The sequence below is a fragment of the Aulonocara stuartgranti genome, assembly GCF_965226115.1.
Source record: "Aulonocara stuartgranti genome assembly, chromosome: 8".
Classification (NCBI taxonomy): Eukaryota; Metazoa; Chordata; class Actinopteri; order Cichliformes; family Cichlidae; genus Aulonocara; species Aulonocara stuartgranti.
The window spans coordinates 8,608,310-8,627,469 of NC_138959.1; the positions used below are offsets into that span (position 1 = coordinate 8,608,310).

General features: G+C 41.2%; 3 protein-coding genes across 6 annotated transcripts; 2 read left to right on the plus strand and 1 right to left on the minus strand.

Moving 5' to 3' along the window:
- The first annotated feature begins 46 nt into the window (after positions 1-46).
- LOC309713388 (uncharacterized protein) lies at positions 47-7,195 on the plus strand. The gene is made up of 5 exons (XM_082544981.1): positions 47-586; positions 3,241-4,542; positions 4,864-4,974; positions 5,273-5,389; positions 5,477-7,195. Exons 1-5 carry the CDS (start codon positions 577-579, stop codon positions 5,503-5,505), a joined length of 1,569 nt encoding a protein of 522 aa, XP_082401107.1. The 5' UTR covers positions 47-576; the 3' UTR covers positions 5,506-7,195.
- Positions 7,196-8,261: 1,066 nt separating this feature from the next.
- Positions 8,262-17,004, minus strand: bicral (BICRA like chromatin remodeling complex associated protein). 4 transcript variants are annotated; one of them, XM_082544977.1, is made up of 14 exons: positions 16,805-17,004; positions 16,569-16,702; positions 14,408-14,471; positions 14,209-14,254; positions 13,864-13,912; positions 13,687-13,752; positions 11,067-12,335; positions 10,934-10,982; positions 10,794-10,834; positions 10,648-10,697; positions 10,408-10,553; positions 10,214-10,308; positions 10,024-10,126; positions 8,262-9,933 (listed from the first exon to the last, which is right to left on the minus strand). In XM_082544977.1, the coding sequence occupies exons 4-14, from the start codon at positions 14,247-14,249 to the stop codon at positions 9,458-9,460; spliced, it is 2,385 nt and encodes a 794-aa protein (XP_082401103.1). In that variant the 5' UTR covers positions 14,250-14,254; positions 14,408-14,471; positions 16,569-16,702; positions 16,805-17,004; the 3' UTR covers positions 8,262-9,457. The 4 variants fall into 4 exon arrangements, with proteins under 4 accessions (XP_082401103.1, XP_082401106.1, XP_082401104.1 ...); XM_082544980.1 differs by lacking the exon at positions 14,408-14,471; XM_082544978.1 differs by having other exon boundaries at positions 16,569-17,004.
- An 897-nt stretch (positions 17,005-17,901) lies between these two features.
- tbcc (tubulin folding cofactor C) lies at positions 17,902-19,160 on the plus strand. Its single transcript, XM_082544593.1, has one exon. The coding sequence runs from the start codon at positions 17,966-17,968 to the stop codon at positions 19,007-19,009; it is 1,044 nt and encodes a 347-aa protein (XP_082400719.1). The 5' UTR covers positions 17,902-17,965; the 3' UTR covers positions 19,010-19,160.

Consider the following 19,160-nt stretch of genomic DNA (forward strand, 5'->3'; position numbering starts at 1 on the left):
GTGTTACGTAGATAAACCTTACTGTACCGCTAAGACGTCTTTTTTTCAGTACTCTGCCAGAAAAATACGTAAGCATTTCTGCGGATACATAGTTTCCGACGCCTCAAGCGTACCTGTGAAACGTTTAGTGGTTATTTTGACTTCATCCAAAAATGCGTCGGCATGTTTGGGGACTTCAAAAGGCGGAAGTGGGGAGGAGTGAATCATAAAGTCGACGCAACACACCCACCGAGCAGATCCCTGCGTGTTCGTACAAGACTTTTATCTGTCACAGCAATGTAACGGGCTGTACCGTTATAAACCACATCCAAGGGGTGTAATTTTAAACTAGGGCGTCAATATATTGATGATTTTACGATAACTTTTGATTTTACATTCAGGCTTCGAACTCGCTACCTAAAAGCGGGGTCTTTCACTTCACCGTCGCGACTCTGAGAACTTACTTAACCGAAACTGTTTAAAAGTGACACTCCCGCGTGTAAATGTGATAATTACTGACGCTTCACCTTAGCGCTGTAACTTTGCTGCTCTGAGTCATGCTTTCACCCGATTGGCTGTTTGACAGGCGCGTGCGAAATGAGCTGTGGTAAGTGTCACACAACTGTAATTCAGAATAGCGGAAAAAAGACGTGATATAATAACGACCAATATATTAATTTGCTGAATTATAAAAATATGTTTATAGCTTCGTCTAGAAGCCAGGGTGACAAACATAAGACCCGGGGGCCAGAACTGACCCACCAAAAAGTCCAATCCGGCCCACTGGACCTCTATGTAAAATGTGAAGGAGGTCATAAAATTTGGACTTTCAACTATATTTTCACAAATTACGCAGCTGATGCTATAAGCCATTTGTGCTACAAGAAAGTAATAAAGTAACAAACACAAGACAGAAAATGTCCAGTTTCTTCACTAACTACTAGAAATTTCTGTTTTTATTTCAAATGTGTCTTCAGTAAAATAAAGGACATTTTCTGTAAATTAACAAAAACTTTCTCTTTATAATTACTGGTAGCTGGTCAATGAGCTACCAGAACTTTTCCTGTAATTTTACACATTCATATCTTGCAATTTAGGTGTGAAGAATCATGCTAACAAACATGTCCTTATCATGTACAGTATATAAACTAATGCATACTGTTGAAATTACACTTCTTTTTAATAAATCGAGATATCCCAGGAATTAAATGTGCAGTTAAACTACTTTACAATGACAGAAAAGGGATTTTCACAGTTCTAGCTAATTTCAAAGTGGCCAGTATGCGTCCCTTGATGTAAAATTGATCTAGAGACTAGGTATCAACTATATGGCCTGTTGGCCAGACGTAGGTCCAAAAAGCTCCAATTCAGCCCACTGGATGGCTTTGGAAAATATGGACACTTCAAATAAAGATTATAAAGTCCTTTATTTCTTGCAGCTCTTACAATTTTTTTAAATCAGCATTTCTTTGTAATATGGAAAAGTTGAGATGTTTTGTTAAATAAAATTGCGCTTATTTTTCTGAGGGATTTTTCTTATCTCAGGGAAAACAAGGGTAACTTTCATAGTGCTGAAAGTTGAACAAAAACAGTTAAGGCTTCACTGATCTAGCCTATTTAACTTGAAATTTGGTTGTATGTGCCCCATGATAAGCTCGACACCCCTGGTCTAGAGAACCTATTATTCAGGTGACAAGGTCACCCTTGTAACTACCTTACATTTCCCATTAATCGGGTAGTCTTCAATGCAAAGCAGTATTTTATTGACACTCAATTATGGGTCTGAATGTCATGGTAGTTTTGGGCTTTTAATTTCACTATTCCATTGACTTTGTGCAATATACTAGTACCACTGACAGCTTTCTAAGGTCAGAAAGTTTCATCTTTACTTCTTCAAACACTGTGGGTCAGTCTTTCTCTCATCTGACCATAAAACCTTTCTCACATTTCGTTTGTCCTTGTGGGCAGCTGCAAATTTCAGTCAAGCTTGACGGTTTTTATTTTGGAGCAGGGGCTTCTTTCTTGGTTGGCACGCTCTCAGTCCATAGCTATGTAAAACTTGCTTCACTGTAGACAGTGACACTGGTGCTGCAGTTTCAAGTTAATTGCAGGCTTGAGCCTTGTTGGTTCCCAGGTTGTTCCTGAACATCCCAATTAATTACATCTTATCTGAGGAGGACAGTTTGGGTAATCTTCCAGACGTTGGCAAAGTGGTGGCACATCCAACATGTACAATTGTCTTAACTGATGATTTTGGGATCTGCAGCTGTTTAGAAATTGCTTCAAGAGATCTTCCCAACTTGTTTAAATCTAAAATTGCCTTTCTGAGATCTTCACCAAGTTCTTTGGACTTTCTCATTCAATGAGTGCTGTCAAAGAAATCCATTTTATGCTGGCAGACAAGTTACCAGTTGTACTGTATGTATACTTTTAACCCTGTGTGGATTAGAGAAAATGCAAAGTAAAGCCAGACCTGTGCACTTATGTATTGTTTTTAAAGTCATTAAAGATGTATGTTGTATAACCATGCTACTTTGGAAAAAGTTAAGTTAAAAGTCGAAAATTACCACGACATCAATGCCCATGATGTGTAGATGTAAACTTCAGACCACAACTGTACGTGTGACATATTTTGAATGCAAGGTGTGTTAAACATGTAGATTGGGAACCAGAAGAGGTGTCGGCCCACCAAAGGAACCAATCTTTCCAAGTGGACTGCTCTGCGAGTGTAAAAATGTAGTGACATTTTAATTTTAGTTATTTTTGTTCCTAATGGCTGACCTTAACTTATTCTTCTTTACAGTAAAAGAAAGGATAGGTATTCTGTTTTGTGCAGCTGATTTTCTGGTCTACTTAACATCAAAATGGACTTTATTTAATTATTTAAAAAAACCCAACAACCTCAAAAGCAATTGGTGCAGTGGTTAACACTGTTGCCACACAAAAATAAGGTTCTTGGTTTGCACGTCCTGGTTGGGTCGGGGGTTGGGTGATCCAGTTTCCTCCTACGATCGTGCATGCATGTTAGGTTAATTTGTGATTCTAAATTGTGTATGAGATCATAATCAGTATGTTTATGCACACATAGCTGGTGCTTGATATGATTTTCTTTCTTTAAAGATGAAATTGTTCATATAAAGCTAAAACTATACCTTATTTATATTCAGCCATTATGTCCTTCCAACACATCTTCACTGGTCATTCTATGTTTGCCCTGGAAGTCCCATTTTGACCCGTTCTCTGTCACCCACCCACCCACAGAGGTGTGTCCATTCTGCGGGAAAACGTACAAAAGGTTGAAGAGCCACTTGCCACATTGCAAGGCAGCTGCTGCCTCTAAAGCGCCAACATCCAAACCAGATGTCACAGCAAACCAGACAGCATCGTCTTCTCAGCTGGACTCGGTTTTGTCCAGAGCAACAGCAAAGGGAAGGAAGTCATCATCATCAGTCATAACAGATCTACAAGGACAGACGCGTAAAAGGGACACAGCATCAGGACCATCAAATGCGACATCTTCATCACCACGAACATCATCATCCATGACATTACTTTCACCAACTAAGAAGAAGAAACAAAAGCTGGTTGATCAAATAAAGACAAGCACCCTTTTGTTATCTCCATCTCCAGCTCTGCCCCCCACCACTTCTAAACCAAAAAAGAAGAGTCTCCGTGCATTGATAGAAGCTGCTAAGTATGACCAAATTACAAAGGAATCACTAAAGGTGTCTGAAACAGAACCAACTCTAAGCTCCAGAAACACAGCTCAGACAGAGCCCAAAACTATCTCAGGCAAAGACTATGCCCATCTGTCTGCAGACGCTAAACCCAAAGATGCACCTAAGAAGACACCAAAGACAAAGAATCATGTTAATCAGATGCTTTCCACAACCAAACAGAGTGAAAGTAGCACAAAATTCCCAGAGAAAAGACACAAGTTTTCGGAGGATGGCAAGCAGGAGATTGAGGATTCATCCATGAATAATTTTGTTTTGAAGTTAGGAAATGGCCACCAGGCAAAGATCACCCTCCAGGATGTTAAAGCCACATTAGGCCGAGCTAGATCGCCTCGTCAGTCCAGCAGGCCGAGCATCCTGAGCCAAATTCAAACTAATGACAACCTGTGCAGTAAAATCAGAGTCGATACGGGTGTTGGACCAGCTCCACTTTTAGAAGATAATCAAAAGTATGTTGCAACTCAGTCTGATGAGCTGCTGAGCCCTAGCCCACAACATGCAGGCCTAAAATCAGATAAGAAAATAACCTCAAAGACTAAACAACTGGCTTTAGTCCCTCTGCGAGATGTGCCAGAATCAACCCCTACTACAGCTCCCTTCCTGCGTGCGTCATCTCAGCAGTGGCAAGCTATGCCTCCTCCAGTCAACCTGAATGAGGGGCTGAAGGTGAGCCATCACATGACAGGCCTCCTCACAAAATCGGCACCAGTGGGTCAGTTTTCCAGCCTTCTTTCCCCTCTTGTATCACAAAGTCTGCCAGTGAACATGGAGACAGTGGAGAAGCCTGAGGTCAGGAAGCAAAGCACTGCTGAAAATCCAAACAAAGGTAAGTATTTGGAAATAATTGTATTCCAGCCAAAATGTATACAGACCTGATGGTCCGGATTCTTTCCCTGTCTGACTTACAAAATAATATAATTAATGAATTATATTCAGACATTTGAACAAGTCACTTTGTGGCTCACCGCACTGTGTTAGGCGTTTTTCACAGATTTTATTGATAAAGTAGTTCATAAATGAAGAAAAATTATTGCCATATATTGTCAGTTTTACTGGGCCAGTACCAATAATAAAGACTTTGGAATAATATTCAGCTCGATTGTAGTGTTTCAGCTTCCTGATTCTCTGTCGGTGTCATGGATTACAGGAGCTCTGACACACCGGAGTCTTGGACAGGTGAGACTGAGGGAATTACCTAAATGGCTTGCCTGCAAAGCCCCAAGCCATCCAAAAGATGCTGTGGGAATGTTGCAAAGAGGTCAGTATCTCTCTCTCACACACAGAGAGACACAGTATTTGTGCTACTCACAGCACAAAAGCCGTCCTCCCATTTGTTTGTCTGTCACTTCTAACTTCCTGTAACAGTGTTATCTCTCAGAAATGAGGTTTTATTGAACATTGTAGATGCTTGTAGTCAGATGTTACCTCAGAACAAAAGCATTATAGCCAACAGCTGTTAGCAGCTGCTTAATATCTGCTATACAGATGTGAGATTGGTGTCTATTCTTTAAGATTTCTGTGCTTGTCCTTTCTCAACTCTTCTGTGCGTGATTCAGGCTGGCAGTGGTATTACAGGCGGTATATTGATGTGAGGAAAGGAGGTGTAGGTGGACTGGGCATGTTGTTAGCAGGATACTGCGTGCTCAGCTACATCTGGAGTTACCGCCACATAAGTAAGTGTGTTTTACTAAGTGTGTGCTCCATTTAACTGATGGATTTGGAGATAAGCTGGTTTTCTTTTCTTTTTTTTCTTTTCCCAGAGCTTGATCGCTGGAGGAAGTATCACTAAGGGTCAAGGAAAGATACTTGAAGCAGCAGCATTGACAGAGAAAAGTCTCAGAACTTCAGGACTCCATATGATGAATTTGCACAGCATTTATAACTGAGAAACTGGTACCGTTACTTGTCAGCATGTAAGCCCTTCCCTTCAGCCAATTTTGTGTATTCTGTCACCAGCATACATTGTGGGAGCACTATATAGTAAATGATAAATAGTGAAGTAAGTGCAAAAGTGCCTTAAACTGAATTCTTTGTAGTGACCATAAGTGTACAACTCTTCTGGTTGGAAAACAAGTACAGGTGTATAGAAGTCTATGTCAATTCTCCAGTGAGTTTAGGGTCTCAGTAGCTAGTTTCAAGCAACATGCTTATTTTTTTAATTAAATGGTCACTTCCATATAAGCATACAGTTCCCCCTCAATTCAACCCCAGATACACTCATGACAACAGGACAAATGCTCATCTCTAAGCTTCACATTGGGACTGCGTTGACTTCATAGTGCTTCTAGAGTTTTTCTAGAAGCAAGTCTTGCCGTTGGGTTCTTGTTTGGGCAGTTTCATTTCAGTGGTCACTGGGACATAAAACTGCATGTGTGGTATCACCAGTCAGATCTGATAAAACTGGCTTAATCCTGATGACTTTTCCCCAAAATAAGCCTTTTTTGTTTCCCCGTTTGTCCTACTACCTTGTTTGCTTTTGCTGAATTTTCCCAGATATTTATATTTAGAATTGGGTGTCGTGTGTTTCTTTCAGTCTCTCTGGTTGTCCATCTTTTGTATAAAATCTAAAAGCATATGTTTTGAAGACAGACTGAATGATTATGAATTTTCCTAATTAAATGAATTGCAAATGAATACAAAACTAAAACATGTAACTTTCTATCTCTAGGTGACCAGGATAAGAGTTTCATTCTTATCTGTATAAGGTTTCTAAAATGAAAGCTTGTCATGCTAAATTGTATTATTTTTATTTTGCTTATGTTTTTGTATGTTTCTTTTATTATTCCTGTCTTATTTATTTCATGGAGAAAATGTTAAAAAAACAAGTATTTGCTTTAAAAAAAAACCCAGCTTTTTTAAGGGTCAAAACATTTTTCCTCATCAGTGACCACTGTGTGCTCCAGACATCCACTAGCTGTCACTGTTGGGTTATGTTACTTGAACCAAAGGGGGCTGGGCAGTCTAATGTCTGCTGTGCAGTTTTCTCAGCTCTTTTGTGTAGAGGCATCGGTGCTGGAGTCCATAAAAGGATTAAAGAGAACCAACAGATTTCTAACTTGATAAAATATTACTTTGGCAGCTGTGATGCAGAGAAACATGAAATCTAAATGTCATGACATCAATGAAAAGATCATATCTGTGCAGCAGAGGGTAACAAATCTGGTTTTCCTTTGCCACTGCTTCCTCTGTCACATGATGTGATTATGCATGCTTAGTCCATCAGTGCCAGTGTGTGAACCCTCACAGAATAGCAATGGAGGGAAATTGAAGGTTTTCAGCCGGACTGGACCACTTCCTTTTTTTTTTCTTTTTTTTTTTCCTTTTCTCTTTTGTTCCTTGTTGTACACAAAATTAATTCATTGTTGAATCTCCTAACTGCTGTATTGAACAAATACAAATAAAGAAACAACAGCATTTTCTTTTGTAATGACTTTACTGACACTGCTTCTTAGTCAACACAATAAAAAATAATTTTCTTACGTTTTTTTCTTTACATTCTCTTTTTCTTCGTACAAAAATTATAAATATTTTGTGTCTAACTTTTTTTATACAAAACAAACTATACAAATCAAATGGGACAATAAACAATGAAAATGAAGGCAGAAAACGCATCTCTGCACAAAAAAAAAAAAAAAAAATGATGATGATAGGGGAGAAAAAGCACAGTTTGTTCCTACCAGGCTCTCAAGACCATGATATGCATTCTGATAACACAATGGTTTACAAACACTGGGTATGTCCCTACTTTGAAAGCCTAAAGTGAACATCCTTGTAGATATAAGTGCTATAGAGGCACAAAATCTTGCAGCAGTCGCTTGGAGGAGCAAATGCAAAATCTCACTTGACCCTCACTTGTCATTTGAGATTTGCTTTCAAAGCAAACAGCCCAGTTTTTCTCGGAAAGAAGAGGTCTGCAAGAGCTGAGGCAGAGATGCAGGCAGGCTGCCATGGCCACTGGCACTTAAATTAAAAAAGGGTCTTCTATCATCCCATATGAAAGGCCTTCAGTCTGTTTGTGTGGTCTATTAGCAAGCATATTTCACATACATGCTCATAGGAGAAAGGTGGTGCTGTCCAGAATCAACCCTGAGAGCATTTAATGCATTTAATCAGGGCTTTTGTGTTGTTGCAAAAACAGAAGTAGAGGGACATTATTTAGGACTTTTAAGTCTTGGTTTAATAAAACAAAAACATAATCATTCTGAGTTCAGAGGAAACACTACAGGGTTTTTTTTAAATAATTAGCCACAGAGCTGGTGAGACAAATGACGGGGATTCTGGATGAGACCACAGTCTCTCCTAATAATTTTGGTTGTGCTGCTGAGAAGGAAAAGAGCGAAAGTGTGAGAAAACTATCCCAGGGAACTAAGAAAACGCTTGGCAATAAAGTCAAAAGTATGGCAATCACACTACCAAACTACAGGAAATCAGTGTGTATGGTTGCCAATTAACACACACACACACACACACACACACACACACACACACACACACACACACACACACACATTGACGTGTCAGGGTAGTAAAGCATAGAGAGAAAGATATGATTCATATATAATTATATGCAAAAGGCAAACAAACATACATACAATCAATGACCCTCCTGGGTCATTTAAACTGCTGACAGTATTGTCACGTTCTCAACGCTGGGGAACACATAACAACAAACAAAAACAGTCCTGTTTCTTTCAATGTCATTTAAAAGAAAAAAAAAGTTCAGCAAATTTAACATCTCTTCCTCAATCTGAGGACGTAGCTCCACAGACACAAACTCACTGTGAAATGATGAAGGTGGCAAAGATCTACAGATATGTCCTGTGTCTGTGTCGGGACTTGCATACCTTTAAGGTACAAAAGAAAATGAAAAAGGTGACTTAAGCACAAAAAAAGCACTGTAACACTACCATATGTGTCAATGGGACTAGTTTAACTGGCTTCTAGTGTGATTAAGAGGTTGTCCTTGTTACAGGCAGCCAAAAACACAAAAGCAGGCAAAAAGATTTTGGTTCTCTTTGACGTGTCCATCCAGTTCAGCCCAGCATACACCGCATATTGACTAAAGCCTTGTGTTTATATAGTTCCTGAAATAGGCCACAGTATGTTTAGTGCAACTTGCCTGTTTGAAGGTATCTCTACTGAGCTTAGATGTGAGGAGATCTACACCTCTCAACCATGAACTACTTGTACAAAAGCAACTGTTTGCGTGCTTAGATGTAGAAAGAACAGAAATAAATGGATTTTCTGATATTTAGAGCTTCTTCATGTAAACACTTCCATATAAAAACCTACAATTAGGCACAGAGTCCCTCCTTCTCATCCCTCTTGTTCGGCATAGGTAGTGGGGTGGGGAATAAACAATAAACTGGCAAAAAGTATTAACTAGTGTGTGAAGAGAGGGACACTCTTGCATTCAGTCGCAAACCTTACCACTGTAAAATAAACAAAAGAACATTTTGCATCTGTTAGTACATTGCATTGCACACATTCCCGGGTCTTTATAGGTAACTGTAAGTGCATGTGTTCACGTAACACCTTTACAGACTAACTGACTTCAACATAAAATTCCTCTAAAATAACCCAAGGCAAACTACGTACATGCTACATGGCTGTGTATCACTAAGAACACAGACCTGAAAGACGAGTTAGCCTCTCTTCACACAGGGGACATAAAGAAAAAGAAATGCACATACAAAAAAGAAGTAGAAACCATACATTGGGTGTAATATGGTTTATACATCTTAACATTCCAGGATGCTGTTGACTGCCGCCTCAAGAGCAGAATCTGTGTCAGGGTGAGGGGGTGAGGTGAGCTGAGGGGTATATGGAGGCTGCACAGGGTGGTGAGACACCTGGTAGTTTGTCGGGCCTCCTGACAATGCTGGGAAAGGTGAGGGTTTATTATGGGGGCAACTATTGGCAGCAATCAGGCTGTTGTTGCTGATGCCGCTGGGTCCGTAGAGTTGCTGGGATCTCTTCATTTCCAGCACGTTCTTGCTTTCGAAGTGTGGTGGATGAAGTCTCTCTGTTGAGCCAGGTCCTACAGGCTCACTCCCTCCTGGGTCTTCATAACCAGGCTGGGAGTCTGTCCTGTATGGTGGCTCCATAGAGCCTTGTTCTGACTCATTCCATTTATAGCTGGATATAGGCTGAGGCGGGGAAGGGACTTGGAAAAGTTTGGATTTCGTCCCACAACAGAACTCCTCCAAGAAACTGTCTACAAACCAGACAGGGCAAAGTGTTAAATCAAAGTTAACTGAAAAGGGAATATTAGTTCACAATGGGATTCACTCCAATTCTGTTTTACCTGGGTCCACTAGTACCATGCGTTTGTCTTGTATCAAGGTGCTGCGCTCCTCTTGGTTGAAAGTCCTGTCGATCATCACCATTTCTGAGGACGGACTGAAACGCTGCACAGAAGAGTGAGGTTATGCTGTTAGCCCTGTGCATTTCCTAACATCCCTCACATCTAGTCATTAACTAGCGCGTGCACCTACCTCAGCTTCCACCATCAGTAGTCGCCTGTATTTGTTTACCATCCCCTGTGTCCTCATCAGCACCTGAGTTGCAGCTGCTTCAAATTCCTCATCCACTGGAAATTCAAAACACAACACACTACTTTTATTAAAAACAACAACAACTTTAATTCCATAAAAGACTTGGGGTGAATCTAGTATTGTCATGACTGTACCCTGGGAGAACTCGTCCGGGCTGGGTGGAGCCCCCTGGAACACGTGGTACGGGATAAGTCTCAGGAGTGCGTCATCAACTGAAGTGAATCGACGTCGATCTGGGGTCTGAACTGCAACATGATCCTTCCTCACCTGCTGTAAAATCCTTTAAAAATAACAGAGAAAGACACAAGTTTGTTAAATGACTGAAAGACAAAAGCACAACTACACAGGACAGATGGCATGTCAAAAAAACTCACATTTCTCCTTTTGTAAGAGTAGGAAGCAGAGGCCTCTTCTGTGCACTGACCTATGATGGGGAAGTGTAAAAACCAAAGATGTCATTACATTAGATTGTTCCACCTAAAAAAGACACACAAGCATGTAAAACAAACAGCTAACATACCTCAGAGTTTAGTATTGAATCCTGTACCATGGGTTTGATTGCTACAAGAGATCACACAAACAAAGCAACTTTATCAGTCTGAAATTCTGCAGCTTATATTGAAACATATTATACACTGAAGCCATTGGCGCCTCTTTTACCGTGGATGCTGCTGGCATGTGCTTGTTTGAGGGCAGGTGATGAAGAATTCTGAAAAATTTCAAGTAAAAGTTATGTTAGAGAGAGAACAAATAAGGAGAGAGCAAATTAATAAAAAGACTGCCATCTGTATACCTGTCTGTAGTCTTGTTGCTGTGTCACATTACCAGGTAAAGGGGACAGAGAAGTACAGTTCTGGGATGGAGTCACTAGAAGGCGCTGCACGGGAGTAGCCGACGCTTGGCTCTGATTGCAGATCCCTGTTGTAGCCGGGCCAACCAGAGTCAGACGTCCAGGAGCGCATGGTGTCTGCACGGAGGTGGAGCTCGCACAAGAAACTCCCGTCCACATCTGAGTTACACCTCCTCCAACCTGATTCCCGCTTACTACTCCCTGATTCAAAATTAGTGGACCAGCTGTTGGTGCATTGAAGTTCTGCGCTGCAACAATCTGCACTGTGTTTTGACTGGTAATTAGGGGATTTGAGTTGGGGTTGATGGGCCCGTTGTGGATGGTGCTAGATGAAGTGAGAGCCAAGGAGCTGGGTAGCAAGAACTGTCCGGCTGATATATTTGTCAGTGTAGACGCTTGTTGCTGCTCCAGGGGTGGTTGTACTACAATGGAGCCATTAGGTGTGTACTGTCCTGCAGGAGCAGCAGTATTAGTGTTCACTACATTAGTCACGGTGGTGGAAGTGGGCTGAAGACCAAGGCTGTAGACAGTCTGAGACCCCGGTTGGAGGGGTTTAGGCTGGATTGGTCTGACAACAGTCTGGGTCCCTCCTGGGCCTCTCTGTATGATGATATTTTGAAGTGGGATGTTTTTGAAAGGTAAGCCAACTTGGCCTTGGGTGGGAGCAAACACCTGCCCCCCTGTTGTTGTCCCTGCTGGAGCTACAGAAACACCTGGCCTTAGCACGATCTGTGGTGATCTTTCTAAGCTACTCAAAGTCATCACTCCGCCACCTGCACCAAAAGAACCCAACACCTGGATTGGCTGACCAGAACCATTAGGCAGTGACGGCATGCCTTGCAAAAACTGGCCTGCAGAGAACGTAGCAGTTGCAGTCGTTACCACACCTACCCCGCCTCCATAGTTCCCCGAGACCAGCGGGGAGGAGAAGGGAACAGGAGCTTGCACTAGAGTGGGAGCAGGCTGCGAGTCCAGTAAGGCTTCCTGGGCCAGCGTTTGCTCAGTGATATCAGCTTCCAAGAGAGATTTCTGAAGGATGTCAAAGGGCTGGTCCTCTCCCCCGAGATCCACCCCTCCAGGGGAGGTTTCAGGCCCCAGTTCATCCTCAATAAATGAGAGACTGCTAGAGAGTTGGAGGCCTGCCCCGGTCGAATCCTCGCCAAATTCACCCATTGTAGAAGAACCATCTTTGAGGCCAGTGTTGGAGCCAGTCTGAAGGAAGTATTGAGAGAAGAAAATGGAGAACTATTTGCATGTGAACTGCATATCTGATTTCAAAGTCAAAGGCTTCTTTTTATGCCCAAGTTAAGATATCAGGCTAATTTTATTTCAAATATTATTAGCTTTCTGTCAAAAATTGAACATGATTATCTATTATAGAATATAAAATACTAATATAATATTGTATTTCAAAGTTAATAAAGAAGTATCGGTTAGTTCAAATAACAGATATTAATACAAAATAAAATCTCAATAAACCAAACGGTATTCATTATTTTGTATATATTCAAACTGTTCAAACACAAATAAATAGCACCCCCCCCCCACCCCCCAAAAAAACCCAAAATTCTATACATACCCTCAGTACAAATTCAAGAAACTATCAATTTAACAGAGCATAAACAAACCAGACATATCCACTCAGCTGTGGTCTGCTTATGCTCCAAGGCAACAAGTAAAGACATTTTAAAAGGCAATACCAGTGCAGTACACTCCAACGAAGTGGACAGTGACGCTTATATATGGGTCAGATGCGTGATTTGACCACAAATCCGATGTGGCAGTGAAGTATGACACCGCTTGTTCAGCTGTCTCTCTGCACTCCTGTGCAGCTGGGAAAAGGTGTTGTTTGTCCACAGCCCAGAGACTGGTAATGAGGATCAGGTCCTTTCATCACCAGCCTAAATTTGACATTTTTAACTGTCGTTGTGAGATCACTGTCCCTCTTCATTTTCTGTCATACCGCAAACAAGTGTCTAGAACTGCAAACTCCTGTACTGTGTGTGCACTGTATTTTTCAGGTAACTGCAGATAAACTGTGCATTGTGCTGGGATAGCACTGCTTCAGATCTAAAAGCGATTCATGATGTTACCTGCCTTTGTCGAAACATGCTACTCTGTGTCTTTGTCGATCTTTAAACGGTAAGAATATCTCCACAACACCGAATTCCCTTTAACAGAGTCTTGGACACTTGGGCTCTTGTTTTGTAATGCTGTAGCTGACGTTTTGAACATTTTTTCTTTTATCTCACTCACACTTCTAACGTAGTGCTCTGTAGTGCTGTGTATGTGTGTGACGACCTAAATTGACATGGCTTTAACTCTGCTCCAACCACGATTGGTTCAGTGTAGAGCTATTGTCATCGTCCTTTTGTCTTGTCTGTCAAAAAAATGGACGGAATGAGTTCGATTGACTTTTTATTAATCGTTACTCATATTTCTGTTGAGGAAAAGTTATCCCTGGTAGTTATCGTTACCATTTTATCATCCACTCCTAATGATGAACTGTAACAAAATGTCCTTGTGGTTTGGCTTGGATCAAGGTAATCATAGGTATACTCACGGTGTCGTTACCAAAGAGGGATCCATCAGACCCATAAGCTGCGTTTGTTACATCATCCTCCTCAATCTGCAGGAACAAAAGACAAGCGAGTGAATGGACTTGGGTAATTCTGGTGTTTAAGGAACATTTCTAAGGAAGTCATTCAGACAAACTCTGAATTCTCCAAGTGTCACTCACAGACTTGCTGTTGCTGCCATGGAGATAGTCATTCAACGCATCTACATCTCTGAAAAAGATAAAGAAGCAACATCTTTAGCAGTTTCTTTTTATTTGTGTCACTATCTGTGGTTTTAAAGTTCCCTGACATTTGCTTTACTACATGTGTCTTGTGCTTATGACCATTAAAATATTCACTTCCCTTATTCAATGAAAGATTTAAAACCAAAAAAACAGATCTTGCAGATAGTTGTGGCACTGATTTTAAAGGCAACTATATATTCACAAGTATAAAACTGTATGGCCCGGGGTGTGGCAAGAAGAGCTCGAATCTTAGTGCAGATTTTATAATCTTATAACGTTTACCCTAAAATATCCAGAAGACGGCGATCGTCATCATCATCCATGACACCTGAAAGAGTATGGAAGGCCATCAGATGAGGACATGGGACACGCTAAGGTCTAATCACTGAACAGTGGAGTAAAAAAACTTGTTTTTGTTTTACTCTAAAGTAGAAGTGCTTGAGCTCTAAATGGCTGGCATGTTTTTAGACATTTCACTCACAGGTTTCCAGCAGGAAGCATGGGCTCAGTCATTTAACACCCTTTCTTTCCTGCAAAAGGCTGGGCTGCAGAGTGAGAAACTTCATTTAGTAGAACTACATAACTGGACATGTATGTCAGATAAGGGGCGTAAGACAGTGCAGGCAGGTGCTAGATAAAAGAATGGTTCAAGTGTGAAACAGGGGTGCGGACAGGAAGTTGGGAGGGGGGGAGGGGGGGGTACATATTTGCTATTCAGTACATAAGGACAGAATGGCCTTCATCCCCTCCTACAAATGCTTAGCTATGACAAACTCCCACCCATAAAGCTTCTCTGCTGTCCCACATTGGTTGTCTTTCCAGTGTGCAGAGTGAAAAAGAGTATTTGAGTGTAAACAACCCCACCCTGCAACATTTATACATTATAGTTCTGGTTGATGTTCTGGGTTTCATCTCTCCATTGAAAGAGGTATTGGCTTTATGTTGTGTCAGTCAGTCAGCTTGGTGCTACTTAATAATTGGGGGTTTAGGGGTTGTTGTTTTTTTTTTAATGGCACTTAAATGATTCAATATCTGTAAGTAAATGGTTGTGGCTGCTTTATTTACTGTATCACATAATAATAATAAAAAACTCATTTAATCACTAATAGAGCATGTGAATAAAATGGTTGTATCACATTCAATTTTATTTTGCTCTGTGTGTGTGTGTGTGTGTGTGTGTGTGTTTGCAGGTGACTGGGGAAATGTAGGTTTTGTTTTCCCATGAAAGGCGACTGCAACTCTACAAAATGGCTGTTACCATGCCATAGGCTGTCTTTACAGCAGAGCCACGTTGAGCCTCCATCTTTGGTTGAGCGAGAACAAAGACAGGACAGGGCTGCTGCACAAATTAGGCCGTTTACACGGACCGTGTTTGGAGTTTAAAGCAAAAACAACGACCGCTTGAGCGATTTAAATCGCTGGAAAATCACGGTTGTTTTTTGTGTGTGTCCACAGCAAATAACACGACATTTTCTCGTCGAGCAAACGAGTGTCATTTATCCTTCGAAACTTGTTACAGAAAACCATGTCGAGATTCCGAGACAAAAACAACGCAAACTAAGCCATAAACACTTCACAAAAAAAGGCATCAAATACGGGCTGTAAAAATCTATATTATCCAATTAAATCCAAGGTGCAAAAAGTTAACGTTTACAAGCGATCACCTCAAATTGTAATGTTAGCTGCATTAAAAATGAAATGACGAGCTGTTTATGCTGGCCAGAATAATAACCTTTAAAAAAATGTGATCTAGCTCGATATCGCCAGATTTGCATCTTTAATGCCAGTTTTGATCAAACTGGCATATTTCTGGCGTATTTCTTGTTGCATTTTTTGCCTAATTTCGAGCTCAAATTCACAACCACCAGCAAATCCAGCACAGCACGTGCGCTTCGACGCAAATCCACGGCTAGTCCCCGCCGTTAAAGCCGCACAAAAACACGGCTAATGTACAGCTTGCAAGTTTTATTTCCAAAAATAGACTGAATCGACAGAGAGTGATAATCGCATTCAAGCAGCACAAAACGCCCGTCGTCGCTGACGTGCTCTTTCTTTCTCTGTTGGGGAAGGCTTTCATTTGTCCTCTATGTGGCTCGTCTGCCAGCATGAAAAACGTCACATTTTGCCTCGATATAGCCGAATCGACGCGTTTCAACCCGGGACTTTTGTCCCCAGTCCGTGTCCTGCTCGGGACATTAACTCAGCGGCTCCGCCACATTTTTAACTTTAAATATCGGCCTGCGCTGGTTAGCTAGCCGCGGCGTCGATGACGACGCCTATTTTGAAAGCCAGAATCCGTCGAAAAGGGCTAAAACCGCGTCGAGCCATAAATATTTATCCCGATTAGCATAACATAAAGACGACTCAAAAAGAGGCAAACCCTTTTACTCCTGTCTCACTCCTTCTTGAAACCCAATATCTCCATTTGGCAACTTTTAATTTGCTCCCCCCTCCTTCTCCTCCTCCTCCTTCTCCCTCTCCCACTCATATATTTTTCTCACTGTCCCTGCTCTGTCTCGGATAGATTTTTCTCTCCGCTCAAACTCTCTTCCCTCCCTGAAGGAAGGGAGGAAGGAGGTTGTGTGTGTTTTTTCCTTGAAATTTTTATCACAAAATTATAATACACTCAAAGGGAAACTCACCGTCATGAAAAAGCAGTGCCTTGTCAACGGGGTTTCCTCGCCATCACCGCACGGGTTGTTGTTGGGGTAGTGCACACAGCGAAATCAGCGGTCCTCAACGACTGCATATGGCTCCATGCATTTGAATACGAAACCTTAAAAACAACCGCAAATAATTAATAAACTATTTTTAATGCTTATGTGAATTATAATTACACGTGGCTCTGTCTTTATAAATAGCGGATAAACGTTATTACACTTAATCACTGCCAACAGTAGAGGGCGGGCCTTTGTGTGTGCCACACCTGGATGTTGCTCAGGTATGCCTAGTTGCCTGCTGAGAAGCCTATTTCGTATTCAGAAAGCAGTCAGACTTTATAAGAAAGCAAAGCGTTTACATTTATTACACTTATTGTTTTTTTTTATATGTAATTCAATCGCATTTTACACACACTTTCGAGTAAAAATAATATTTCTTCCACCTTCTAGTGTTGTATGTGATGTCTTTATTATAAAAACGTTAAAGAAAATATTATTTAAAAAAGAAGTTCAGTGTAAATACCTCATATTTCTATACATAAACACTTATTGTAAATGGTCTTTAAGATACTGTGTGCTGTTCATATTAATACTTTGATATTTACTTTCATATCTTTATCTAACATTTTTATAGCTCTATTTACTTTTACTTTTGATTCATTCAATCTGCACAACCAGGGGGATGGGACCTTACAGTAAACGATAGATGAATAAATGGCATGCTATTTAAATTTATTTGTTGTCTATATCTGTAATGTGTTTCACAAAAACCACACTATAAATATGGGTAAACTGTAGGGAGCAGGGTAGATAAAATGAAGGTGATATGAAAAAAAAATTAAAAGGTTCTTTGAAATATATAAATATTTCATTGAAATATATAAATATAAAACGAATGGAAATATAAAAAGAAATTAAATAAATAATGCAAATGTTCAAGTATTTACTGTTCTTTATTTTGTTTTACTTTAAAATGATGAAAGAAACATTTTGGTCTAGCAGTATCATTAAATGCGTTTTATTAATAATACACATACATATTAATATAATACTATATTCTATTACACAGAGGCTAAAATAAGCTCACTTGCTATAATTAGCCAGTCACTGGCTTCAAATATTTTGTTTCATTTTGTTCAAAAGGTAAAGAAGTCTGTCGAAGCTTATAAAGAGACCAAATGTAGAAGAAATTATATAATTTTGTGGTTAAATTGCAGGTTTTATTTCATCTTTGAAAAAGAAAAAATATATATAGTTTTTAAAATTAGCTTAAAAACTCCGATGCAGCAGGTGGCGGTGTGCCACAGTGCATATGTTGGCTTTGCGAAAGTCACGAAGAAGAGGGTCATCACTTCCGACACAACTATCAGTGCGACAATATGGCAGCGGTGATTGAAGGTAACGAGGAAAGTGGTTTTTCTGGCGAAAGTGGGGCGGCCAGGATACAAGAGCGACTTCAGAAGCGGCACCAGGCAAGGATCGAGGATGCCGAGCGGAGGAAGGAGGCTAAAGAGAGCCATTCTGTCGCCGAGGAGAAGAGCGAGTATTTCTCCATCGCCTTCAACAGGGAGCGGGCGTGTATAGAGGAGCTACTGTCCAGCTGTTCCGGAGCTGAGCGCGCTGTGGTGACTGAGAAACTAGAAGAGGCCACGACCAAAACTCTCCAGCTGCAAAAGTTTCTGAATGACAGTATGCAGTTTCTAACGCAGTACGAGCTCAGGCAAGCCCAGGCTGCTCTCCAGAAACTCCAAACCTCGCTGTCTGAGACCAAAGAGGAGGCTTTGCCCAGGAAGAAGTTTGCCTTTCGAACTCGCACCAAGGCAACAGATAAAGCCTCTGCACAAGATGCTCATCCCCTTCCCCGTGATGAAGGCACACCTGCAGAGACAGGTAGGACCCAGGTGGATGGAGCAGCACCCGCCGAGCAGTGCGGCTTCTCCAACATGACCAGTGAGTTTCTGACCAAGACGGCTGAAGAGATCCAAAAACGAGATGTGCTTCTCACTCACCTGACCAACTGCAAAGTCCATCTGTTCGGCTCCCCCAGCACGCTGCACCTGAAACACATCGACAGCTGTGAGATCCTGTGCGGGCCGGTGTCCAGTTCAGTTTTTGTAGATAATTGCAGAAACAGCGTGCTGGCCTTTCCCTGTCAGCAGCTGCGGACCCACAACACAACCGACACACAAGTGTATCTGCACGTCACCAGCCGAGCCATCATAGAGGACTGTCACGGAGTGAGCTTTGCCCCGTTCACATGGTCCTATCCCACCCTGGAAGAGGACTTCACTGTGTCTGGGCTGGACCGGGCCCGAAACAACTGGACTCAGGTGGATGACTTCAACTGGCTTGCTGCTGGGACACCTTCCCCAAACTGGACTGTTATTCCAGAAGCAGACAGAAAAGCCAACTGGGACTCCTAGAATGGGACTTTTAATGACCTAATGCACTAAAACAAATGATAGTAGAAATTTTACATGAACTGCTTGCGGCCAGAATGCACATTTAATGTCCATTTTATTTCATGGATATAATCTTCATTAATATATTTAAATAAAAATTCACTTAATTTGG